A 27,443-nucleotide genomic window follows, 5' to 3' on the forward strand; every position below is an offset into this window, starting at 1 on the left:
GCCTTACACTGCAATTCTGTATTTTAAGGCTGAGCAGTATTAATCTAAAGTATAGTGCAAATAAATTGAAAGAGTGTAATTACTATCACATGAAGTGCCAAATATTCAAAGAGGATGCTGCAGCTAAGCAGGCTCCAATTGCACAACTTCAAAATATTAATATAAATAAACTAATTTTTTTCAGATTTATTTGGTATAACATTGATATAAAAGTCACTATTTGAGCTTATTGGTAAGCTTAGAAATTTTGCTGATTACATAAGATTTCTAAATGGATAAATGAGAGTTTACTGTACTTCAAACTTTCAAAGATGTTTCTCTGCAGGCGTTTGCAAAATTACTTGCAAAGAAATGCAAAACTTTATGCAAGTAATTTTCTTCAAAACTGGATGGGGCTGCAGCTCACATTTTGGTTAAAACTCTGAAAGATTAGTTTCAGATTTACATCTTTCAGACCAAAACTGAAGTGCTCTGACTTCAAACTTAGGGCAATATTTGTAATGACCAGTGTGCGCAAAAATCTTGTGCTGTACAATTTTTTGCCCAGTGCAACAACATGCACACACTGAATTATTGATTCAATAACTTCTTCCATAAAAACAGTATAAATAAGCCAGTTCTAAAAATCTGCAAACTGATCATTGCAAACGTCATGTTGTCAACACCACCCACATCAGAAACCAGAAAAGGAAATGTGATTGTGTACAATCGTGAAAATATACTTAACATGCTAACGAGGTCCCTTTGTGCACAGTTTAAGTTCCTTTGTGTGCTAGTAGCAAAGGATGATGTGTGCATGTGCACCTTAGAGGGAACATTGGTTGCAGTAGCTAGTAATATTCTAATGTGTACCTCTGGATCCCTGAATCTGCAGACTGGGATCCTATCAGCAGCAGAGCAAACCAACGATTAAAATGTAGTCTAAAATAAGTTACTAAATGGTCATGAGGTGGATCAAAGTCTTGCCATGCATCCTTCACCACCTCTAACAATTTCTCAGGGGCTGCACTAGAGTTCTTTAAAAGGGTAATTAGGGAATTACAGCAAAGTAAAACAGTTTGGAAACAAAAGAGATCACAGATGCTAGGAACTGGAACAACAGAACACTGGAAGAACTTCAGGTCAGTCCGTATCTATGGGGGCAGAAGGTTGGAGATGATGTTTTGGGTCAAGACTTTGCAAAAGGAACTTGCAATTATTGCATTCTATGCAGATGAGGATCAGGAGGATAGCTTCTAGCATCAAAAGGCATTGATGTCTATCTGCATTTGTCCTGTGATTCTCTAAAAGTGATGCTACTGGATGTGTGAATGCCAGTACTTAAAAGTTGCTTTTTGTTGTGCTCAAAATGAATACTGGAAAACTAATAACCATATAGCCACAGTTTCCTGTCCTGTACTCCCTCTACAGGCCATTCACCTTCAGGAATGACCAAAAGAGGAATTGCCCTTTTACGATACCTGTCATGAATTTTTTTCACCCTGCTGTCTCCATGGTGACATCAAATAAATAATTTTAAAATGGGTTAATGCTTCCCTGAAGGCATAGAGGAAGAGATCCCAGTGGAATGATTGTGGAGGATGTGCGTAGTAACTTTTAAGGCTAAGTACATATGTTCTGACTTTTTTAAGAACAAAAGACTGTTGAATCCAGGTTACTGTTCAATCTGTGCCACTACATGAGAAAATGAAAAGGGCTCAACGGTCAAAGTTAAGTAGTAAATCACAAATATAATTGTGATGCATGTTTATTTAATATTGTCTATAAAGCAAAAAACACATCCAGTCTTGATTATTAAAAGTTAATTTTTATCATCCACGGAGTATGTATACACTCCAACAAATACTTGTCTGCAACAAGAAGTGAATAGTCTAAATGCAAATGCAAAATCATCAGGCAGAGAAAGACTTCTGGAGTATTCAAGCCTTTTTTGTGGGTCATTTCACCCCAGAAATTTTCATCCCATTATAGAAAGGACATCAAGGCTTTGGAGAGGGTGCAGAAGAGGCTTACCAGAATGCTGTCTGGATTAGAGGGTTTTATGAGAGGTTTGACAAACGTAACGAGCTGCCAGTGCAAGTGGTGGATGCAATTTTGATTTCAACATGTAAGAGAAGTTTGGACAGGTACATGTATGGACAGGTACAGTTACAGTTTGAACAGGTATATGTATGGGAGGGTTATGGAGGGTTATGGTCCAGGTGCAGGTCGATAGGACTCAGCAGTTTAAATAGTGTGGCAAGGATTAGATGGGCCAAATGGCATGTTTCTGTGCTGTAGTTTTCTTTGATATCTCAGGTCAAAGTCAAGTTTACTGTTATATGTACAAATACAATGAAAAGCTTACCTGCAGCAGCATCACAGGCACACAGCATCATATAACCAGTGTTCACGAGAAAAAAAACAAACATAAAAGTATATATAATTTTACTTTTCAGAAATGCTTTAATGCTAAAATGGCAGTTCCATATAATCTGGAGGTCATAGGTGATTTTTTAAAAATGGAGCCTTTACCCATCTAGATTATCAGGTGCTTATGTTGCAAGGCAATTTATAACCACTGATTTGCTTGAAATGTAGGTATTTTTCTTGTTTATTTTTCAGCATTTGGGCATCATTAATGAGGCTGTTATCCCTCATTGGCCATGAAAAGATGGTGGCAAGCTGCCTTATAGAATCACAGTGGTCATTATGTTGATGGTCCTCTCACAGTGCTGCTGAAGAGCAATTTTCAAATATTGGACCCATCAGTAATGAAGGACTGGCAATATGTTTTCAAATAAGATCTGGAATCAGAATCGGGGTTAATATTACAGGGAAATGTCATAGATTTTTTTTGTGGCTGTAGTACAATGCAATACATAATAAAATCTATAAAAAATCTATAAATCTATAAAAAAGAAAATTTAATTAAGTAATGCAAAAAGAGAGGGAAAAATACTAAGGTAGTGTTCATAGATTCATTGTCCATTCAGAAATCTTATGGCAGAGGGGAAGAAGCTGTTCCTGAACCATTGAGTTGTGTGTGTGCTAAGGCTCCTGTATCACCTCCTTGACAGTGGCAATGAGAACAGGGTTTGGACTGGGTTGTGAGGTAGCTTGTGACTTGCACACTAACCTGCAAAGTGCTGGATTTCCCATGTGCCTGCTACCTTCTTGGTGGTAGGAGTGACAGGTCTTGGCTGGCCTGATGGAGTAATTGAGCTTTGTAATTGTAGTGCAATTTGTGTGTAGTAACTGCAGCTGTTCTCTGCTGGTGGTGAAGGCATTGGTTGTTTAGGTTGATTGACTTGTTTGCCTTGTGAGGGGAATGTTACATCCTGAAAGGATTTGAGCTCCAGACAAGTGGAGAATATTCAATCTTCGTGTTTCTTTCATGTATGTTGGAGGTGGTGGAAAGTTTTCAGAATATTAGGAGTTGAGTCATTCTGCAAGATACTGCAGTCTCCGACCTACAAGATATTGTAGTCGTCATATTAATGCGGCTGATCTGGTTGAAATCAGTTGTAACCCCTTCAAATGGCTGTAGGTGAGGAATTTAGCAGTGGTACTCATGAGTAAGAAGGTAGATTTCATTTGGAAATGGTCATTACCTGGGAATTTTGTGATCCAAATGTTACTTGTCAATTTATATCAACCCATGCTTGAATGTTAGCTTGGTCTTGCAGTGCACCGGCATAGATCGTTTCTACTACATGTTGTTTTAACTCAGGGGTTTCCAAATTTTTTTAATACCATGGAGCAATACCATTAAGTAAGAGGTCCATGGACCCCAGGTTGGGACCCCTGTTTAACTGTTCAACACAAATACTGTCTCGTCTGTATTGCAGTTTCCCTAGGCTGGAACTTCATCATTTTTTCTATATATTATTGTTGCTTCCATCATGCCCTATTGTTTACCTTATTGACTAAAGATAATCCCTGACTTGATAGTAACAGTAGAGTGAGGGATATGGTGGGCCATGAGGGTGGTAGTATGCATTTCTGTCTTTCTGCTGATTATCCGCAGTGCTTTAAGAATGCCCTGTTTTAAGCTAATAGCTCTGAGTCTGTCCCATTTTAATACAATAGCAGTGCTGCATAATATGATGGTGGGGGGTCTTCTCCACATGAACCCGCAAGTACTGTGACGTGGCCATTCAGCAATCGGCCAGCTCAGTCAGTGCTGGTGCTACCAAGAACCTGCTGAGTTCCTCCAGCTTGTTGTACATGTTGCAAGCACCCTTGTTGATGGATGATGACCATGCATTGTGTCTTTGCTACTTCTAACCTTTCTGCTATGTTGTTCAATGTGAGGTGACAGTGATTCATCGGTTGAGGGAAGATGGTAGGTGGCAATCAGAAAGTTTCCTTTCCCATATTTCAGTTAAAATTGAGGGATCTAGAGTCAATTCAACGTTCTCCAAAGGCTACACCTTTCTACTTGTGCACCAATATGCCATCACCTCTAGTGGATCTATTCCAATCAGTGGGACTGGTTCATAATTACAGTTACAATTACAAAAGAACAGAAAAGAATTGCATAATTTTCATGTTGTACCATTGATGCTTCTGCAATTATGACTTAAATATTGTAATTGGAATAATCTCTTTGCTAGAGATATTGAAGAGCATTGTTGCCTTGAGATTTGATTGATCCTTTACTCTGCTTTTTAGCTTTCTATCCTCCATTCTAAGGAAAGTACTCACCTTGCATTCTCTAATAATTCTGTACATGATGTTTTCTGACCTTCATCAACTCCCATTTCCCCAGCACATGAATTTCATGTTTTTTTTAACCTTCTCTTGAATACTTCAATATTCTCATTGTTTTCTGCACTTTTCAATCTTCTGTGTTCTAAATGCTCTTTGTAAAAGTAACTTGTTAGGCCACGGCTAGAAATTTGTGTAAAATTCTGGTACCTCGCTAAGAGGAGGATGTCAGTGAGTTTGAGAGTACAGAGCTTGCATGGGCCTAAAGTTGGTCTTCAATAAAGAGTTCACAGATGCTAAAAGACTCCTTGAGTTTATTTAGTTTAGTTTTCTCCAGCTTTACAATTATGTTTCGTAGACTTTTCCAAATACACTACCCACTTATGCATATGATGGGCAGATTTCATTAGAGATGCAGGTGGCCCCCATTTTTTGAACGTTGACTTTACGACAGCTCGCTGTTATGAAAGACCTACATTAGTACCTGTTTTCGCTAACCAAAGAGGATCTTCGCTTTTACGTAAAAAAGGCACCCACTTTATACGTGTGTTTACCCCGAGAAAAACTACAGTGACCGTGAAGCCTTGTGCGGGCAGTTGTGTGTACATGCGTAGTTGTATACATACCAATTTTTTTTCTTCAAATCCATTTTGGCTCGCTGTCTTCCCAACTTTGATAAATGAAACTACATTGCACATAAGGGGCAAAAGTTTAGGGGTAACACAAGGGGAACTTCTTTACTCAGAGAGTGGTAGCTGTGTGGAATGAGCTTCCAGTAGAAGTGGTAGAGGCAGGTTCGATTTCGTCATTTAAAAAAAAAAATTGGATAGGTATATGGACAGGAAAGGAATGGAGGGTTATGGGCTGAGTGCAGGTCGATGGGACTAGGTGAGAGTAAGCCTTCGGCACGGACTAGAAGGGCCGAGACGGCCTGTTTCCGTGCTGTAATTGTTGAATTGAATTGTAAAAAGTTGAATTTCCCCATGGGGATGAATAAAGTATCTATCTATCTATCTATATGTTATATATTTGTGTGTGTGTACACACACACACACAGTATTTCTACTTTATATAGGTTGTATATTTATCATATCATTCCTGCTTTTATTATATGTTAGTGTTATTTTAGATTTTATGTGTTATTTGGTTTCATTTGATAGGTTATTTTTTGGGTCTGGGAATGCTCAAAAATTTTTCCCATATAAATTAATGGTAATTGCTTCTTCGCGTTATGACATTTCGGCTTAGAAACGGTTTCATAGGAATGCTTTACCTTCAGATAACGGGAAAGCTGTATGTGGAACAGAGTTTAAGAGGAAATTTAATAAAAATATTCAAGTTCATGAGCAGTTTTGATAAAGTCAGCTGGAAGAGGAGGCAGAGTGAAAGTGGGCAACACTTCACTTGTGAGTCTGTTGGGGTAACCTATTGCATCTGGTGCTCCCGGTGCGGCCTCCTCTATATCGGCGAGACCCAACGCAGGTTGGGGGAATGGCTTCGTCAAGCACCTCCGCTCCGTCCGCAACAACAGACAGGATTTCCTGTTTGCCACCCATTTCAACTCTGTTTCACATTTCCATTCGGATATGTCCATACATGGCCTCCTCTCCTGCCATGATGAGGCCAAACTCAGGTTGGAGGAGCAACACCTCATATATCGTCTTTGTAGTCTCCAGCCCCTTGGTATGAACATCGAATTCTCCAACTTCCGGTAATTCCCTCCCTCTCCCTTCCCCCATCCCACTTTCACTCTGCCTCCTCTTCCAGCTGCCTATCACCTCTCTCATGATTCTGCCGCCTTCTACTACCCATAGTGCTTTCCCCTTACGTTCCTTCTTCACCTTTCCTGCCTATTCCCTCCCTGCTTCCCCTCCCCCACCCCTTGATCTTTCCTCTGATTGGTTTTTCTCCTGGCACCTACCAGCCTTCTCCTTCCCACCCTCCCCCCACCTTCTTTATAGGGCCCCTGCCCCTCCTCCTTCAGTCCTGAGGAAGGGTCTCGGCCCGAAACGCTGACTGTTCATTTCCACAGATGCTGCTCGACCTGTTGAGTTCCTCCAGCATGTTGTGTGTTGATTTGACCACAGTGTCTGCAGTGTACTTTGTGTTGATTCTATAATAATCTGTTTCTTGATGTCCTTGACTGAGAGATAAACATTGTCCAGGATATCAAGTTTACTTCCCTTACTCAACTTCCAAATAGTGCTGTAGGAAAAGGAACCTTTGCTTCAAGGTTGCTCCTCTGAAGCCCTGCACTTCTCAGTACTACACTAGCTATTTTTTTTGTACTGCCGTCTTTGTATTGAGATGTGACTTTTGACTCAAAGGAGTGTATGGTCCCAAATGACCATAGTTGATGCTGTCAACTTATTTCATTTGTAGATTGGAGAAATCAAAGAGTGCAGAATAATAAAGTTCTAAAATGAAGTAGGTGAAGGGAATTTCCTTTTTATTTGTTAATATGATCTACATTGCAGGGTCCAAAAAGATGATGGAATCAACTATAATTAGGCAGGAACTGGGCATTGTGGAAATTTTAGGACTCTGGCCGTATCCTACAAATAGCAGATGAAGTATGCAGAGCTGTTGTATTGTGTGGAGTTTCATTCCAGAAAATATCTCTCCCTCAATGACTTTTATCCAAATCCTGCAGTAACTTCCCACAAGCAGCCTTCCCATTTAAACCTCCAGTTGTTTCCCTTTAATTTCTTTAAATTCTAGTTATTGTATGGTATCTTGGGACATTTGGCTTTGTATAATGTTTTGTACAAGAATCTTAATCTCTCTGCTTCTTCTTTATTGATTTTTCTTTCCTTAGTTGGGGATGTTCAAAGCAGAATTACACTTCACGTCCAACATCTAATCTCGTAATTAGCTGGTAAGTAATGCTTAGCAATGCAATTGCTTGAACTAGACTTACGTACGAAGGATATTGAAAAGCCAGTTAGGTTAATGTATAGAATATTAATTTTTATTGATGCTTTTTTAATAACAAGTTTTGTTTTCTTCATCTCCTTTTGAAGAGATGTTTGGGGCACTGATTCTGTTTCATTTGGTACTTTTTAAGCAACCAAGAAGGTATGATTATAAAGGAAGGAATGTTATACTTAAAACGATTTAATAAAGTAACATGTTACATTAGATCTATCCATGGTATGCATTTCCAGTCATACATTAGAGGTCAATGTCTAATCTGATAAAGTTCAGTCACTATTAGGGCATGAGCTCACAACCATTGGATTGTAAAGAGAACTTCCTGTTACCTGTGCAACACAGCACCTTATAAGGAGAAAAGGTAATTTTTCTTTTAAAGTATTAATTAATTATCAATAATGCCTTGTTAAGCCAAATTATGGCATTTTATTGAAAATGAACAGCTTAAGGTGGTGATGTGGTATCTTCAAGGTAATGGAATATCTCCCTTCTGAATGAATAAGATTGAATTTTATTTTTTTAGAACTAATTTTAATCTATCTGGAAATCAAAAGAAACAAAGAAAAGAGTTATTGGTTTATACCCTGCCTGGTTATTTTTTTACACCCCGTTACCATTAAATAAGTATGCAAAGAAGGAGGAAAAAAATAATGAAACAGTGTTCGTGGATTCATGGACTGTTCAGAAATCTGATGGTGAAGGGGAAGAAGCTGTTCCTAGAACATTGAGTGTGTGTCTTAAGGCTCCTGTACCATTGTGATGTTAGCAATGAGAAGAGGACATGTCCTAGGTGGTGGAGGTTCTAAATGATGGGTTGAGGCATTATCTTTTGAAGATGTCTTCGGTGATGGGGAGGCTAGTGTCCATGATGGAGCTGGCTGAGTTTACAATCCTCTACAGCCTTTTCCGATCCTGTGTAGTAGCCCCTCCATACCAGATGGTGATACAACCAGTGACAGTGCTACCTACGATATATCTCTGTAAATTTGTTATAATTTTTGGTGACATAACAAATCTCCTCAAACTCTTAATGAAATATAGCTGCTGGTGTATCAATATGCCGGGCTCAGGAACTTGAAACTACTCACCGTTTCTACTTCTAATCCATTGATAAGAGCTGGTGTTCCCTCAAGCAGAGACTCACAGATTACTGTTATGGTACACTGCCCAAATTTATCATCATGAATTGATTTTTAGAGTGTATGTGAGTGAAATAACTCTAGTGCCAGCACAGAAACAGTCAGAGTAATTGCTATTTTCATTGCCCATTTCTTAGTGCTGACATCACATTTATGTTGGAAAACATATAAAGTTAGTTTGACAGAAGCTTGTGTGTTTTTTGATGGATACTGATGTGAGTGAGGATGTTCAGTTCAAATCTTATTACTGATGAATGGAGGGATCTTGAGGATCACCATACGATAGGAAGGATGTGGTTGTGCTGAGAGTAAAGAAGAGATTCAGTAGGGTGCCGCTCAGAGTGGAAATAATGCAAAAAAGATTTAGGAGGATAATCTTCTGTCCTATCAGATTCCTTCCCTTTCTCTCCAGCCCTTTACCTTTCCTACCCATTTGGGTTCACCTATCACCTTCTAGCTATCTTCCTTGCCCCCCCCCCCCACCTTTTTATTCTGGCACCCTCCCCTCTTCTTTTCTAGTTCTGAAGAAGGGTCTCGGCCTGAAATATTAACTGTTTATTCATTTCCATATTCAGCCTTATCTGCTGAGTTCCTCCAGCATTTTGCGTGTGTTACTTAGGAGGATGTTGTCAGGACTAGAGGACCTGAGTTTTAAGGAAAGGTTATCCAGGCGAGGTCTTTATTCCTTGGAATGTAGGAGAATGAGGGGCAACCTTATAGAGTGTTTACAATTATGAGAGACATAGATAAGGTAGACAGTAGCAGTCTTTTCCTCAGGGTAGGGGAGTCTAACACTAAGGACATAGGTTTAAGGTGAAATTGGAAGGGTTTAAAAGGGACCGAGGGGTAATATTTACATGCAGAAGGTGGTAAGTAAGTATATGGAATGATCTGTCCGAGGAAGTGGTTGAGGCAGGTACAATATTATCATTTAAAGAGTACTTGGATGAGTACCTTAGAGAGAGAGATATGGGCCAAACACAGGAAATTGGGACTAGCTGGGTAGGCATCATAGTTGGCATGGAATGTTTGGGCTGAAAGGAATATAGTGATCTGTGACTCTTAAGGGAACGTAGATTTGACGTGAAATTAAGAACATTTGAAGAGTAAGTTTTTACACTGATCGATAGATAACTGGAACTTGCTGCCAGAGAGGTGGTGGATTTAGGTGCAACTACTACATTTAACAGACATGTAGACATAGCAGTTAAAAAGGCAAGGCATAGAAGGATACCTATGTCATAGAGGAAGATGGGATTAGTTCAGATAGGCAAAAAGCTCTGGATGTGGTGGGATGATGATCCAGTTTTTTTTGCTTTTTTAAAATTCTGACTCTATGACCTTAGATTTGTATAGTTTCCACAGAATTAGCAAGATTTCAGTGGCATAGGGAAGTAAAATACAGTTGCAGTATGGCTTATCGGTTAAGCTTAACATTTAAAAGGTCAACTTGATTTCAATTCTTGTTCTTTTTTATACTTACAGGGCACCTATACTTTGGGTAAACAGAAGTCTGGCACTATGGGGAATTCAGGTGGGTGAAGAAATAAAAACTGACTTTAATAGCAGGAAAGATTAACTCCATTCTCTATTTGTACAAAAGTACAACTGAGTTCTTTTTTATAAAATTGGTTCAAGCAGATGTGTTTGAGTATTTTCGTTCTATGGAAAGTTTATTGGATTGAGTATGTCTTTGAAATTGCAACATAACAAATTCTACATCTATCATCAAGAGTTCATTGACATTCTTTAATATGTACATATGATTAGGAAAATAGATTTGAGAGATGGGATGATGTTCAATTCTGCACTTCGTTTACAGTTTCAGAGGTTATAAACGTACCACTTCACTTCAGTGAATCACATGTTACTATTCTACTGTGCATCAAATTTAGCTGCAGGCCATGCTTTCCAGGGGCAAGACTGTCTCCTGGCTCAGAAAGATTAGAAAATAATGCACTACCTTAATTGGGGATCTGACTGGAGGCCCACTTTGTCGAGCATCCTCGCTCTATTTACTGCAAAAGGCAGAATCTCCCTGTGGCTACCCATTTCATTTCAGCATCCCATTTCCATTCTGAAATGTCTGTCTATGTGGACTCATCTATTGCATGCTGAGGACAAATTCAGGTTGGAGGAGCAACACCTCATACTCCGTCTGGTAGCCTCCAACCTGATGGCATGAAAATTGATTTCTTGAACTTCCAGTAATTTCCCCCCCCTTTTCCCTCCTCCCCTTACCCATTCCCTATTCAGGTTTCTCTCTCACCCCTTCTTCTCACTTGCCCATCACCTTCTTCTGGTTCCCCTCTTTCCATTTCTTCTATGGTCCACTGTCCTCAATAACAGACTCCTTCTTCAGCCATTTACCTCTTCCACCTATTCCCTCCCAGCTTCATACTTCACCCCCCATTTTTTTTCCTTTGTTGATAAATTCCTGAATATGCTATTATTTAATCACTCAAACATACAGTTATTCCCATTGTAGGAAAACACTGAACCAACAATTCTTCCCTTCTACCTAAATTTCTTGCCAGTGTGTCACTGGGATTTCTTCATGTGCAATGTTCAACCCAACAGACAATTCACAGTAACTATCAGGAATTTTATTCCTGGAATAAAATTAAAGTGTGCACGAGTATCTTCCCCAAACATGTGTTAGAAATGGATCACTGTTCTACATAATTATTTTAAAAATATAGACAAAATTGGAATAGTAGTGCCTATGATTCAAGTGAAGTGGGAAACCTGCTGTTGTTTGCTCCAAAAATGTGCTTTATCCACTTTCAAAACACCAAAGTAGCACATACAAAATGCTGGAGGGACTCAGTAAGTTGGGCAGCATCTATGGAAAGGAACAAATAGTTGACTTTTCGGGCCATGACCTTTCATTAGGACTCAAAGCACCAAGCCTTCATTGTTCTAGTTACCAAGCTGGTGCAGACTTAGTGTGAAAGGTGTCAGACTTGAAACATTAGCTGTTTCTCTTTTACAGATGTTGCCCAACTTGCTGTTTCAAACAATTTATTATTTTATTTCCAGCATTTTGCTGTTTTTTGATTTTCACTTAATGTTACTTGGAAAACCGGGAGAATTATGGAAAGTCTGTCTTTTGCACTAATTAAGGACAGCTCCACTGTAAGTTCACATCAGCTTCAGTTTTGGGTCCCATTCATGAAACCATCTATTTCTTCCCTCCACACTCAATTCAGTTTTTAGAAAATGGGGTTTGAACGGTCTTCTGCGCATTAAGGATTTGTACACTGGTAATATATTTGATAGTTTTGATAACCTGTGCAGTAAATATGACCTTCCGCATAATCATTTTTTAAAATATCTGCAGAATTGCCACTTTTTCAAGGAAAAATTTCCCTCTTTTCCTGATCTACCACCTGCTATGTTGTGGGGAAAACTCACTCTTAGCTTTAATAATAAAGGGCTGATCTCTGTACTATACTGTCAGCTGATGTCTTTGGAAGTTCAAGATTTAAACAAAACTAAGACTAGGTGGGAGGATGACCTTGGTATGGATCTGGCTGAGGAATATTGGGCAAAAGCATTGAATAGTGTTCATTCCTTGTCATCATGTGCTAGACTCCGACTATACAATTTAAAGTTTTACACAGGGTACATTTAAGTAAAGCCAGGCTTGCTGATATATATCCCAGGACAGATGCTGGCTGTGACAAGTGTTCCTTCTCTCCGACTGGTTTAGTGCATGCATTTTGGTTTTGCCCTTGGCTTGATGGCTATTGGGCACTGGTTTTTAAAATTATCAGTGAGGTTTTGGGGGTGACACTGAGACCTTGCCCGCTTATAGCTGTATTTGGTGTGGTGGATGATGCTTTGGGTTTAAATGCAAACCAGTTTGCATTTACATCGCTTTTGGCCCATAGGAGAATCTTGCTGGTCTGGAAATCTACCACTCCCCCATCTGCTGCTGCTTGGTTAGAGGATGTAATGTTTTTTCTGAAATTAGAAAAGATTAAATTCACTTTGAAGGGGGTCTGTGAAAAAGTTCTATTCGAAATGGGGACCTTTCTTGTCATATTTTGGGAGTCTTAAGGAATTACCTACTAGTTGAGGGCATCTGATTGCACTTGGGAAGTTGCCTCTCTTTTACCACGCATATGGTTTACCCCACAGGGTGGCTGATGAATTGTAATATGAGTATATTCTGGATCATCTGACATGTTGTGGATGTGTGTGGGCCTTCATCTTGAAGTAGTGTGGGGGTATGGCTGTGAAATGTCCGTACTTGTATTTGTGAATTGTTGTATTGTAAATACATTAGCTGCCATGGTATGTTTGGGGAGGGAGGGTGAGGGGAGGTTTGTTTAGGGGTAAGATATAAAAGCAAAATGGAAGAAAATGTAACCATTATGTATTCTGTATTGTGTCATTCCTTTAATAAAAAATATATTTAAAAAAAATAATTAAGGACAGCTTCCAATTGTCCATAAATTCTTTCTTCGAGCATGCCCAAGATTAACATACATAGAACTAACTTACTGTCTGTTATGCCGCTGGTGTTTAGGGCTGGTGTTTCTGACTGTTTATGATTCTTCATGTTGTTTCCATAGTAATTGTCTTTTGACCAGACAGGGTTGTTAGCCCTGAGCTGAACCCCTGAACCTGGAGGACTGGTGGACCACTCTTAGTCTGGCCTCTACCCTTTGACCTGTTTGGCATGGGTGACCCTACCAAGGGCCAAAGCACAAGGCCCTGTCTCCAGCCAATATAGCTGTCTGGGTCAGTGAGGCATGCAAAAATCCCAACCCTATGATAAGGTTGTGGTCCTCTCAGAGTGATGTAGAAATCCAGTTAATATGGACCACATTCAAAATGAGGCAACAGTAGTGATGGTCAGGAGTTAATCAAGTGAGTTTCCCTTCATTGACAAAGATGTAAAAGTGATAAATTGCTAATGTAAATACTGCGTAGACTTTCCATTCAGTGATATCACCTGCTTTTAACTTGCTGACCACAGGGCAGAATTCCTCTTATCTGGCATTTGATCAGCAAGGGCACCTTTGCAGGGCATCTACAGTATGTGAGAGTAGGAAATGCAATGAAGATTTCAATAATAGTTTTGAAATATCCTCACTAAGATGTGCAAATTCCAAATCAAAACGGTTACATTCATTATAATTGAGCCACAGAAAGAGACAGTGGGAATGGTTTATTTTATAGTTTTTATTTGGAGCAATAGCACAGTAACGTGGCCTTCCATCCCAATGAGCTTGCACCACCCAGTTATACTTATGTGACCAATTAACATGAGGCACCTCGGTAGTGTAGCGGTTAGTGCAATGCTAATAAATTTCGGGGCGTCGGACTTTGGAGTTCAATTCCAGCAATGTCTGTTAGAAATTTTGTATGTCCTTCCTGTGAGCAGGTGCTCCAGTTTCCTTCCACAATCTAAAGATGTACCAGTTAGTTGGTTAATTGTAAATTGTCCTGTGATTAGGAAGGGGTTAAATAGGTAGGTCGCTGTTGTGCACTGTATCTCTAAATAAATACCGGTAAATAAACTTACTAACCTGTAGATCATTGGAGTGTGGTTTGAAGCGGGAGCATCCAGAAGAAACCCACATGTTGACAGGGAGAAAAGGCAAACTCCATACAGCAGCTCAGTTTGCTCTCGCTGTAATAGCATTGTGCTACCATGCCACTACTTCACCACCATTCTTGTTGTTAACCTGGAATTAAAAGCAAGAATGCAGAGGTACAACAGAAAATAAGAGCAAAACTTCTTTAGTTTTTTTTAAAGTCTCCTAACTGTGATTAACTTCAGAAGAAATGAGTATCTACATATATATAACATTCAAATTTTAAGATCAGGTGTTGGTTTGGCAGAAATTTTAACTGATCACCTAGCAGTAATTATAACTGACACATTCTATATTAGAATGCTGCAGACTGATTTTTCTTATTATGTTTAAGGAGAAATAGGGCATTTTCATTTAACTTTATTCAAACAAGAGAGCAAATTAATTCATAATCATGACATTTATCTATCCCACAGGTTACAGTGGCTTTAATTAGTTTCCTGGAGACCATGCTTCTCACATATCTGAGTTACAAGGTAAGAATTTGTGTAACTAATGAACAAAAAAATATTAGGCCATCTTTGAAAGGTAAATAGCTTCAAAAATATTAAACCGAATTCTGATGCAAGAACTGATGGCTATATATTCTTAATTTTTTAATATTCTGTGTATTCCATTGGGTTTATTGGAATTTTTGTTCTTATTTGTTGGCAGATTTAGTGTTTCTTAACCCATTCTTCTGGACTCTGGACTTAAAGCCAGACATAATTTCCACTCTGCTGACATAACCTTAATAAAAATTGTTAAGAGGTATCTGACAGTCCCTTTTGCTGCAGTTTCCAGAGTTATGATCCCCCCCTTTGTATTATATTGATTGCTCATAATGCTCATAATTTCCTCATAAAGCTGATGAAGATGATGGTCGTTCAGATAGACTGCACACTGTGGAAGGCACTTACAGAAACTAACTTTGCCAGTATGTAGGAAGGTGCCATTTATTTTATCTGTTATAGAGCTTTAGAACATAGAACAGTACGGCACAGGCTGCCGCCCTGACAGAATTTGAAATGAGATCCTAGCAGTGAATAAATGGAGTTCCAATAAATAATTGAAATTTATACTATTTTGTCTGTTGATCAGATTTCTTTATTATTTTTAAGAGAACCTTTGGTAAACATACAGAAAAAGGTCCGTGCAGCAGTCCATGATGACTGAATGGAAGAGAAATTGTTGACGTGAATAAATCTTGTCAGGAGGCAGTATGTGATAATTGAAAACATAAGTAAAGCATCCTGAAGAGCTTTTGGAACAGAACCATCTGGAGAATTTATGAGGCCTCACTTATGAACAGACTTATCATAACTCACAGCTGTTCACATAACAGATCTAACATTTCAAAGGGATTTTTATTTACTTAGATGAGAATTATGTGCATTAAAGAGTCATTGCTACTGTACAAATGTGTCTCACTCTTTTATTTACCCCAGACAAAATGATCCTAATGATATATTAGTTTTGAACCTTGGGTGGAGTGTGTGTGTGTGTGTGTGTGTGTCTCATATCATGTATGAATAATATGTAGCAAAATCGAGTCATAATGGAATACAGTATTAATACTGGCCCTGTGACCCAGCCAGTCTATGCCGACCATGATGCCCTCCTAGCTAATCCTAATTTTCTGTGTTCAACACATATTCCTCTAAGCCAAAGGTTCCCGGCCATTTTTTTTTAATGCCATTGACTCCTACCATTAACCAAGAGCTCCATAGAACCCAGGCTGGGAATCTCTGCTCTAAGATTTGCACTTTCTTTGGCAGCTCATCCCATGCCTCACCACCCTCTGTGTGAAAAGATTGCCTCCAGATCCCTTTAAATCTTACCCCTCTCACCATAAACATATGCCCCTTTGTTCTGGACTCCCCTATCCTGGGGAAAGGACCATTCCCTGTCCACCTTAACTATGCCTCTCATATTTTAAACACTTTGTTAAGGTTTCTGCTTATTCTTCAACATTCCAAGGATCAAAGACCTAGCCTGGCCAATCTCTTCCTATTACTCAGGCTCTCTGGTCCAGGCAACAACCCCATAAAATTTACTTACCCTGTCTCTACCTTCCAAGTTTACCTCTAAATATTTATCTTCCCCTCCACTCATCCTGATTTTTTTTCTTCCTCATTCACATATATCCACTTTTAACTTTACTGACTTCTGCCTTATTTTATACCCAATGGTTTAAGCTTGTGCACCTTCCCTACCACGTCTCAATGTATCAGCAAGATCAGTATCTTGCCTAATAAGACATGTCCAATGAGGGTGCATCAACTTTTCCTTCTCATTTCCTTTCGCTGTAAAGATGGGAACTGCATTCTGCTTCTTACCTCTTATTCTGTTCTAATCTCTCTACTGATTAATATGCACAAATACAATTTTCATTGGGAGATATTCCTATTGATACTTTACCAACTGCATTAATTGGGACTCCATGGGAATATTGCCAGTGCCCTAAAAGATAACTGAATACTCATGCAAACATTTTTTTCTGGCAGTGTTCAATAAATTTATTCATCCTGATTTTTGAGTGTAGCATCTCTGATTTGTAGAGGAACCTGAGTATGTCCTCATAGAAAGGTCCACTAAAAAAATTTCTGCTGTGTAACCCACATGTGGTTTTATGGTTTCTTCAATATTCACCAAATAAGAATTTTTGCAGACTGTCAACTGAGGAAAGAAGGGAATCAGGCTCTGTAGATTCAGCCAAGCAATCTTAGATGTTATCAGTAAAATCAGAATGGTCTTTAGTCATACTTAACAGTTCTCTAAAGAACATTACAAAATATGGAGATTCATTTTTCTACAGCCATTCACAAAGCAAAAGAGAACTATAGTAGATTAAATGCAGTTTTTCCATGTAGTACATTTGATATACATTCTTTTAATAATCTTGGCATTCTTATGTTATTAATTAGAGGTCTTGAATTGAAACACAGTTTAAAGATAGATTACTGTTAATTAGAATAAAGGTAAAAATAAAGGCAAATGGATACTAAATTTCAAGCCTACCTTGGTCAGTTCTAACATTTTAAGTTACCAGAGTTGCCATATTGTGAATAATTTCTAAAAGATATAAAATGCTGAAGAGATTCTGCTTCACGAGACAAAATATCAAATTAATTAGCTTGATATAGTAATCAAACTATTACTGTTATCACAATTGAGTCAATGCACTGGGATTAAATTGTGATTTTGTAATATGTTGGAAGTGATTTTACCTTGTTATCCTTGTTTGTGTGGTTACACACCTTAAAATGAACTGGAATCTAACAATTTAAATGTATTTTAAAATCATCTCAATATCAGTTTCATTGAGATAATGTGGAAGTTTGGTTCAGAGTGCTTGCAGTTCCTGGTAATAAAATTAGTAGACCAGTGAGCAACAAAGCAAATTGACCAATAAATAAAATCATTGATTCCATGCTCTCTGTGTTTCGTGAGGCATTGTGTTAGTGAGGTAGCACTGCAGCATTTTGTAGCCACTTCATAAAGTGGTCTAGTCAGTTTCAAAGTTGGTAGCAGCTGAACCCATATCAAGAAATACTGTAATATTAATTAACTGCATTTTGCTTTATGCAGGGAAATATATGGGAACAGATTTTCCGAGTTCCTTTTATTCTTGAAATGATCAACACTGTTCCTTTCATTGTCACAGTAAGTAAATGCAAAATATGCTCTTCTGATTTTTCAAACCACCAATTGGCTCAGCTACTTTAATATAGTTATGTTGCTACTATTAGAAAAGCTTAAATAGGTGTCTGCTCTGTCGGAGATGTCATGTGAAATAAAATTTTAACAATTCTAATCCAGCTCCTGGTGAACCTATAAACTAAGTACTGAAATATTCAGCAGACAGGAAAGAAAGGGTTAATATTCAGGTCAATGATCATTCATAGTATAGCACAATGTCTGTGCTGAGCAGGATGGTGAATTAAAATAAATCCTTCGCATGTACCTAATCCATATCTCTCCATTTCCTGTGTGTGTTCATTTGCTTAACTAAATGCTTCTTAAACAGTACGATCGTATCTAGTTCCGCCAATATGCATAAAATGTTGGGCACTGACCACTCTAAAACTCACTTGCATCGCACACCCTGTTTAAACATCTTGCCTTAAAGCTGTGCCTTCTAGTATCAGCATTTTTATCCTGAGAAAATTATTCTGATTGTCTATGCTATCTATACCTTTCATAACTTTATTTAGTCTCTCCTCAGCCTCTGATGCTCCAGAGGAAACGATCCAACTTTGTCTAACCTCTCTGTATAGCTAATACCTGTTAATCCAGGCAGCATTCCGGTACAGCTCTTCTGAAACATTTGCAAAGTTTCTACATCCTTCCTATAATGAGGTGACCAGAACTGAACACAATACTCCAAATGCGGCCTAAGCAAAGTTTTATTCAACTGCAACATGACTACTGACTCTTCTATGCCTTAGCAATGAAGGCATGCAAGATGTATGCCACCTTTACCCCTTTATTTTGGCATTGGCACTTGCAGGGCAGTATAGATATGGACCCGTATGATCCTTTTGTATCTTAATTCTGCCTTTAACTGTCTACTTTCCCCTTACATTTGACCTCCCAAAGTGCAATACTTCACACTTATATATAACCATATAACAATTACAGCACGGAAACAGGCCATCTCAGCCCTTCTAGTCCATGCCGAACGCTTATTCTCACCTAGTCCCATCGACCTGCACTCAGCCCATAACCCTCCATTCCTTTCCTGTCCATATACCTATCCAATTTTACTTTAAATGACAATACTGAACCTGCCTCTACCACTTCTACTGGAAGCTCGTTCCACACAACTACCACTCTCTGAGTAAAAGAAATTCCCCCTTGTGTTACCCTTAAACTTTTGCCCCCTAACTCTCAACTCATGCCCTCTTGTTTGAATCTCCCCTACTCTCAATGGAAAAAGCCTATTCACGTCAACTCTATCTATCCCCCTCATAATTTTAAATACCTCTATCAAGTCCCCCCTCAACCTTCTGCGCTCCATAGAATAAAGACCTAACTTGTTCAACCTTTCTCTATAACTTAGGTGTTGAAACCCAGGTAACATTCTAGTAAATTTTCTCTGTACTCTCTCTATTTTGTAGACATTTTTCCTATAATTCGGTGACCAGAACTGTACACAATACTCCAAATTTGGCCTCACCAATGCCTTGTACAATTTTAACATTACATCCCAACTCCTATACTCAATGCTCTGATTTATAAAGGCTAGCATACCAAAAGCTTTCTTCACCACCCTATCCACATGAGATTCCACCTTCAGGGAACTATGCACCATTATTCCTAGATCACTCTGTTCTACTGCATTCTTCAATGCCTTACCATTTACCATGTATGTCCTATTTTGATTAGTCCTACCAAAATGTAGCACCTCATACTTATCAGCATTAAACTCCATCTGCCATCGTTCAGCCCACTCTTCTAACTGGCCTAAATCTCTCTGCAGGCTTTGAAAACCTACTTCATTACCTACTTACTAATCCAATTTACCACCCCAGCATCCAGATCATTAATGTATATGACAAACAACATTGGACCCAGAACAGATCCCTGAGGCACACCACTAGTCACCGGATTAAACTCACCCAGATTAAACTCCATTACCCAGATTCAACTAGTGACCAGATTAGATAGATAGATAGATACTTTATTCATCCCCATGGGGAAATTCAACTTTTTTCCAATGTCCCATACACTTGTTGTAGCAAAACTAATTACATACAATACTTAACTCAGTAAAAAATATGATATGCATCTGAATCACTATCTCAAAAAGCATTAATAATAGCTTTTAAAAAGTTCTTAAGTCCTGGCGGTAGAATTGTAAAGCCTAATGGCATTGGGGAGTATTGACCTCTTCATCCTGTCTGAGGAGGATTGCATCGATAGTAACCTGTCGCTGAAACTGCTTCTCTGTCTCTGGATGGTGCTATGTAGAGGATGTTCAGAGTTTTCCATAATTGACCATAGCCTACTCAGCACCCTTCGCTCAGCTACAGTCTCCATCTGACACTTCTCCAGCTATATCTGTAACTGATCTACATGATGTTGTATCCTTTGACGACCACCTTCACTATCTGCAACTCCACCAACTTTTGAATCATCACAATGGTTTTGTTTGAGGTTAGAAGGAAAATTGGTCTTGTTTGTAATTCTCTTCCTTTGTAGTGACACATCCTGCAGTGCACTGGAGTCATTGGACTATTTTGGTGAACAAATGCAGGCAGTACAAGAACACATTTGAGAATCTGTCTTAGAAAAATCATGGGTAACACATAGTAAGGATGCTATACCCCTGCAACAGAAGTTGCTTATTGCTGAGATGGAGTTGTACATTTGTTCTGCATGTGATAATGCCATGCTTGACCTAGGCACTCAGTAGAAAATGTTTTAGCTATCCACAACACATGGCACAAGTTCTTGGTGGTTAAAATGGTCAATTTGAAAAAAATTATATTGTTAAATATTTGGAATCATGTAAGATATAATTTTGTGTGCAATTAATTTCATATTAAAGTAAAACATTCACTCTAAATCTCCAAATAAAAAATTGTATCCTAAATGCAAGACTGCATTTGATTACTTCCCTTCCTGATGCAATCCAGACTTCACATAAGAGCATTTCTAACTACTTAGTTCCAAGAACTGTTGTTTTTTGAAAACAAAAGACTTACAAACAGTATTCACATGTTGTTTAAGCATATGCAAAGTATAATTGATATTTCCTGTGTTCTTGAATGTAACTAAATATACACTTAATAATACATAAGGTTTAATATGACCTATTAACAGCTAAAATGGGGCTTTGCTGTATTACCGAGGTCTCTCTTCCAGTTCTTTATTTATTTTCCACTTCAATGTTCCATAACATTTGACATGGATAATATTTCATCCACACTTTACTGATGAAAATTATTGATTTTTTTTTCTCTCCACAAATGCCACTTAATCTTCCAAGTGTTTCTAGCATTTTGAATTTTAAATTTGTATAAAATTGTCACAAATCACGTGGGCACCTGTGGACATGAACGAGACCCTGAACTGACTGTGGTACACGTCAGCCAGATTTTGTGGTATGCATCATTAACAATGACATAACTAAGAAAGGGGATGAGGTCTTGAAGACTGAATATAGGGAGTTAGGAAGGAACCTAAAAAGCAGGATCTCAATCTTAGTCATCTCTGGATTGCTTTCCTGTGCCACACGCCAGTGAGGATAAGGATAGGAAGGTACAGCAGACTAATGCGTGGCTGAAGAATTGGTGCAGGGGGGCAGGTTTATTTCAGAATAGGATCTCTTCAGGGAAATGTGTAATCTATGCCAAAGAGAAGGGTTACACCTGAACCCATGAGGGACCAATATCGTTGCGGGCTGTTTCTCTGGAACTTTTGGGGAGAGTTTAAAGTAAGTTGGCCTGGAGCAGTTGGTATAAAGGTAGTTACAATCTGTAGAGAGATTGAGGAAGGATAGGAAGTAGATGGGGTATAAATGCAGTCAATTAGAAGGGTTGAAATGTGTTTAATGTGAGAAGTTAAGAATAACGGTGATGAACTGAGAGCACAGAGTAGTAAATGGAATTCCATTGCTGTGGCCATTACTGAGACTTGACTGTCGCAAAAGCAGCAATGGCTGCTGAATGATCCAGGGTTTAGATGTTTCAAATGGGGTAGGTAGGGTTATGGGCTGTGCTGGAGGGAAAGGTTAGATGGATCGTGGAATAGTCTTATACAGGTCAGCACAACATTGTGGGCTGAAGGGCTTGAACTGTGCTGTATTGTCCAATTTTCTGATTTTATACACTGAAGTTACAAAAAACAAAATGGTTTTTCGTAACATACCTATTCCTTCAGTCACTGCATTTTGTTATCAGATCTTTCTGTAGTAGAGAGCTAATCAAATTGCCAGTGGGATTAATTCTTGTGGGTAACTTGCTAAACATAGATCTCTTAATATAAAGAAGATACATTAAATTTTTGAAAATCTCTGCTATATTAGTTTCCGGCAGCAACTATTTCTGAAGGAGATACCATCTCTATTAAATTCATTTTTTGCAATTTAATTTCCTTATTTCTCTAAGCTTTTAAGGATACTGGATTTGATAAGACCTCAATAGAGTCATTACAGAGTCTGTATAAAGGCAGTGAAATGTTTTGAAAAGCAGTTTCTAACCATGGCAACAACTCCATTGGTGTGTCTGTTATAATATGTAGTTGAGGAATCCAACTTTGACACTTCATATATGAATCGCTTTTGCAGAATTGGAATCAGGTATATTATCACTGATATATCTTGTGAAATTTGTTGATTTATGGCAGCAGTACAGTGCAAGAAATGGTGACTGTCCTTTGTAATGAATCCCATCTTTTAGAGACACTGCCTCCTGACAGTGTCCTCAGTGGTAGGGAGGGTTGTGCCCATGGTGGAGCTGGCAGAATTCATAAACCTGTTTAGTCTCTCACGCTCATGTGCTTTGAATCCTGCATACCAGACTGAGATGCAACTGGTCAGAATGCTCTCCACTGTACATCTATAGAAATTTGCAAGACTCTTTGGCAATGTAACAAATCTCCACAAACTCCTAATGAAGGAGTTGATTAGACCTACGTGTAGGCCCCAGGGTTGATCCTCTGAGATGTTGACACCCAGAAACTTGAAGCTGCTCACTCTTTGCACTACTGACTACTGGATGAGGACTGGTGCATGTTCTACTGATGTCTTCTTCCTGAAGTCCTCAATTAACTCTTTGGTTTGCTGACATTGAGTACCAGGTTGTTTCTGTAACACCACTCAAACAGCCAACCAACCAGACTCCTTCATACCTCATCATCACCATCTGAGATTCTACCAACACCAGTGGTGTTTTGGGCTGTATTTAGATGAAGTAGAGCGGTGGGGTAGGCACATATCCTTGAGATGCACCTGCGCTGATTGTCAGTGGGGTGGAGAAGTTATTACCAATCGGCACTGACTGGTTTCCTGATAAGGAAATCGATCCAGTTGTAGAGGGAAGTACAGGGGCCTAGGTTTTGAAGCTTGTTGATTAATACTAAGGGGACTATAGTGTTAAATATGAAGCTGTAATCAATAAACAGTGGCCTGATGTAAGTTTTGCTGTTGTCTAGGTGCTCTAAAGCTGAGTGGAGTGCCAGTAAGATTGTGTCCACTGTGGACATTATGTAGTGGTAGGCAAATTGCAATGGGTCCCCGACGTTACCTAGGCAGGAGTTAATGCTATCCATAACTTTTTGAAGCACTTTATCACAGTACACGTGAGTGCAATTGGATGATAGTCGAGGTAGCTCACCCTGCTCTTGGTCACCAGTATGATTGCTTCCCCTTTGAAGGAGGTGGGAACCTCAGACTGCAGCAGTGAGTGATGGAGGATGTCCTTGAACACTCCAGCCAGTTGACTGGCATGGGTTTTCAGAACCCAACCAGGTACACAGTTGGGCAGTCTTGGTCAGACTTTTCATTATTCCATTTTAAGCATCATCTGTAAGCTGAATCTCTATTATAATTTGTAGCTTTTTATGTCCAAGCAATCACTTCAAAGGTCAAAGTCTTAAATATTTTATATCAAGGTAAGATTTATTGCAGTCCAGTTTGAGAGTTTTATATTATTAGTTGTTGAAATGTGTCATGTTGTCAATGTGTTTCTCCTCAGAGTGAAATATAAATTTACCATTGTTCTAATTAGCAGGTCATTGAAATTAATTTAACAAGAATCTATTTGGTCATCATTGTACTATCTGTAAAACTATCAAGTGCAAAATGTTACAGTTAATTTAAATACTTGTAGAAGTACAGTTAGGGATAATTTTTCTCATTAGATACAATGTCCAACTTGGAGAGAAAAGTTCATAATCAGCGCACTTTCCATTCTCTGGGAATGTTAGCTTATATCTGTAGGCACCACTGTAGTGTGGTGGTTAGTGTGACACTAGTAGGGCTCAGTGTTGGAGTTCAGTCCCAGCGTCCTTTGTAAGGAGTGGTGTGGCTTGAAGGACTACTCCGTGCTAAATCTCTAAATAAGTTCCCTATAAAATATTGGATGTAGTTCTTACCATATCTAATGTATGTCATTAATAGGATGAAGTCAGTGAAACTATAAACATGACCTGAGAAGATGATTGGCAGCCATAGAACAATTATTCTATTCCATCATGTAGTAATATTTTTTCTTCTTCTTCATTCGCCCTTAGCTGCTAGTGGAGCATAGGCCATTGATAACATTCTGTCTGTATTGTCCAAAATTCAGTGGTATGGTTGGGAGTTATCAATATTTCTGTAGTCCATTGTATCCACTGGACAGGGATTGGCCTATACAGCTTCACCAGAGCCTTGTTGGCTGGACTCACCCATTTCTACCTCTCATGACGGGAATGTAGGGTTGGATTTTAAGAGGCGTAGCAATATCTAGGAAGATACATTACTTCAGTTTCAAAGCATCTTAAGAATACTTCTCAGTAAATATATTATTTTTCTAAAATTTTATTATTTAGAAACCCAACACCTTGAATATAAAATAAAACTATTTTTGCAGATCTCAGTTAAATTATTCTCTAGCAGCTCCCCTTTCTGTTCTCTTGGGAAGATATCACTCTTTCAGTTATCACTGGAAATGGTCACAGTTCATCACTAAACAAGGTTTCTATATTTGTGAGCCCTGATGTTAATATTTGTCAAGCATGGAACATAAAACATCCAAATTTCTAAACATTTACCTCCAGTTGAAATTACCTTGTCAAATTTAAACTAATTTCTTTTCTTTCCATTACTAAAGCTAACATCCTTATAAATACAGTGCTGTTAAAATAAGCTAAATGTTATACTATCATACACTATACATTCATAATTTTAGTTTCTTAATAGAATGAGCTATCATAAAGATATTTCTGTAGAATATGGTACTTGTGCACAGAATATTTACCTCATACGGTACATTGATAACTTGGCAAAGATCTGAAATTGAATGTAAAACTTAAGGTTTGTTCTGGAACAGAGAAATACAAAATAAGAAATAATTTGTATTTTTGAATTATGATTTAATAATTATAATTCTAGTCACTGTTTTATATATTTTTTTCATGCCTAATTTGGTGGCAGGAACTTTAGCTGCCAGACGAACCCTCTGGAAGTTGTCACTGAATAGTTCCATCTCTGCTCTTCTCCCTCCACTGTTACGAAAGAAAAAATATCGGGGCAAAGTCTTCCACATCTCTATATAGCCTAACATCTGTTTCTATACAAGGCATCTTGATTTGATGATTTGTATCTATATATTGTATGGGAATTTTTGATGTGTGTTTCCCTTGTGCGTGAGTTTGCCTTTTTCCTGTCTTTGCAGATTTTCTGGGCACCCTTAAGAAACCTCTTCATCCCAGTATTTTTAAACTGCTGGCTGGCCAAGCATGCACTGGAGAACATGATTGTAAGTAATAATTAACCAATTCTATCCTGCATTCTGTAGTCACCAACAACCACAAATGTATCTTTGAAACCAAAAGCCAAAATGAAATTTAATTTTGGAAACTAATTTGGTTCATGAACAACCATGTGACTGGAGTATCAGTCATTAATCATCAACTAGTTGAACACTTAAGAGAAAATGGAAATACAAAAATTGGTAGGTTTGCTCTATCCAAAACGAAGGAGTACTGGTTAACAGTTTGGAAATAGACATTTCAAAAGAAACCGTTTTTGTACTAGCATTTGCAATTTTGCTTTTCATGATTTAATTAGTTATTAGAAAGAAATCATTTCAAATATTAGTTATTATAAGATTGAAATGAGTTTGTTGTGAAGATTTGCGTGAGTGAAACAGGAACATGTACAGATCAAGAAGTGCTGATTTATTACACCTGTCACACTGTATATATTTTGAAAGTGAAGTACATTTAGCAAAATTAGCCATGCATTTGCAGATTAATGTAGAGGGAATACATACAGTGCAGTAATTAGGCAACATACACTTTTAGCTATTTGGTTAGGGCAAAGATAAACAAATCATACAGATTGCTAATTGATTCTGTTCATTAGTTATTATCTGTTATTTTGAGGAACTGTTTGGCTGTACTGAAAATGACTTTATAAGCAGACTTATAAAACCATAAGAGATAGGAATAGAATTAAGCCATTTGGCCCTTAAGTCTCCTGCACCATTTCATCATGGCTGATCCAGTTTTCCTTCTCAGCCCCGATCTTCTGCCTTCTCCCCGTATCCCTTCATACCCTGACTAATCAAGAATCTATCAACCTCTGCCTTAAATATATCCAATGACTTGGCTTCCACAGCTGCCTGTGGCAATGAATTCCACAGATTCACTACTCTCTAGCTAAAGAAATTATTCTCATCTCCATTCTAAAAGGACGCCCCTCTATTCTGAGGCTGTGTCCTCTGGTCTTAAAATTCCCCACCATAGGAAACATCCTCTCCACATTTATTCTATCGAAGCCTTTCAACAGTTTCAATGATGTCACTCATGATTCTTCTGAATTCCAGTGAATAGAGGTCCAGGGCTATCAAATGCTCCTCATATAACAAGTCTTTCAATCCCGGAATCATTTCTGTGAACCTCTTTTGAACCCTCTCCAATGTCACTACATCCTTTCTTAGATAAGGGGCCCAGAACTGCTCACAATACTCCAAGTGAGGCCTCACCAGAGATTTATAAAGCCTCAGCATTACATCCTTCTTTATAAGGTATCTGTTAATTTCTGAAACAATGAAATATGTCAGTGATTAAAGTTGTAACTTTTTCCCCATTTTTTTAAAAGTTCAAATTGTGCTCTGATTGAATTATAGGATTGGGCTTTTCTATAATTCTCAGTGAGGAAGTTTTACATTCAAAGGACAAATCCAACCTGACACTTCAGTAGCATTGTGGCTGGCACACTGCAAGAGGTGTTGGGCTAGAAATTCTGTTCTGTCTTGCAAACTTTCTACGTGCTATAGTCTAGAAACTCCCCTGAAAATAGTAATCTGCAGCTCACTGTATCATTGCTATTACTTAGGTGTAAGAAATCAGCACTCTTTCTAAGTACAGT

The 27,443-nt window shown here is 38.4% G+C and overlaps 1 protein-coding gene across 10 annotated transcripts in view; it reads left to right on the forward strand.

Moving 5' to 3' along the window:
- The window catches only part of kcnt1b (potassium sodium-activated channel subfamily T member 1b), a 490,876-nt gene that overhangs the window by 269,393 nt on the left and 194,040 nt on the right, over positions 1 to 27,443 (forward strand). For all 10 annotated transcript variants that reach the window (XM_073052840.1, XM_073052837.1, XM_073052836.1 and 7 more), the window contains 5 exons: positions 7,511 to 7,570; positions 10,251 to 10,299; positions 14,794 to 14,853; positions 17,948 to 18,022; positions 25,744 to 25,827. In XM_073052840.1, coding sequence (XP_072908941.1) covers positions 7,511 to 7,570; positions 10,251 to 10,299; positions 14,794 to 14,853; positions 17,948 to 18,022; positions 25,744 to 25,827 — 328 coding nt within the window. The remainder of the gene's footprint in view (positions 1 to 7,510; positions 7,571 to 10,250; positions 10,300 to 14,793; positions 14,854 to 17,947; positions 18,023 to 25,743; positions 25,828 to 27,443) is intronic.

This window comes from Hemitrygon akajei, chromosome 7 (assembly GCF_048418815.1).
Source record: "Hemitrygon akajei chromosome 7, sHemAka1.3, whole genome shotgun sequence".
NCBI classification, from domain to species: Eukaryota; Metazoa; Chordata; class Chondrichthyes; order Myliobatiformes; family Dasyatidae; genus Hemitrygon; species Hemitrygon akajei.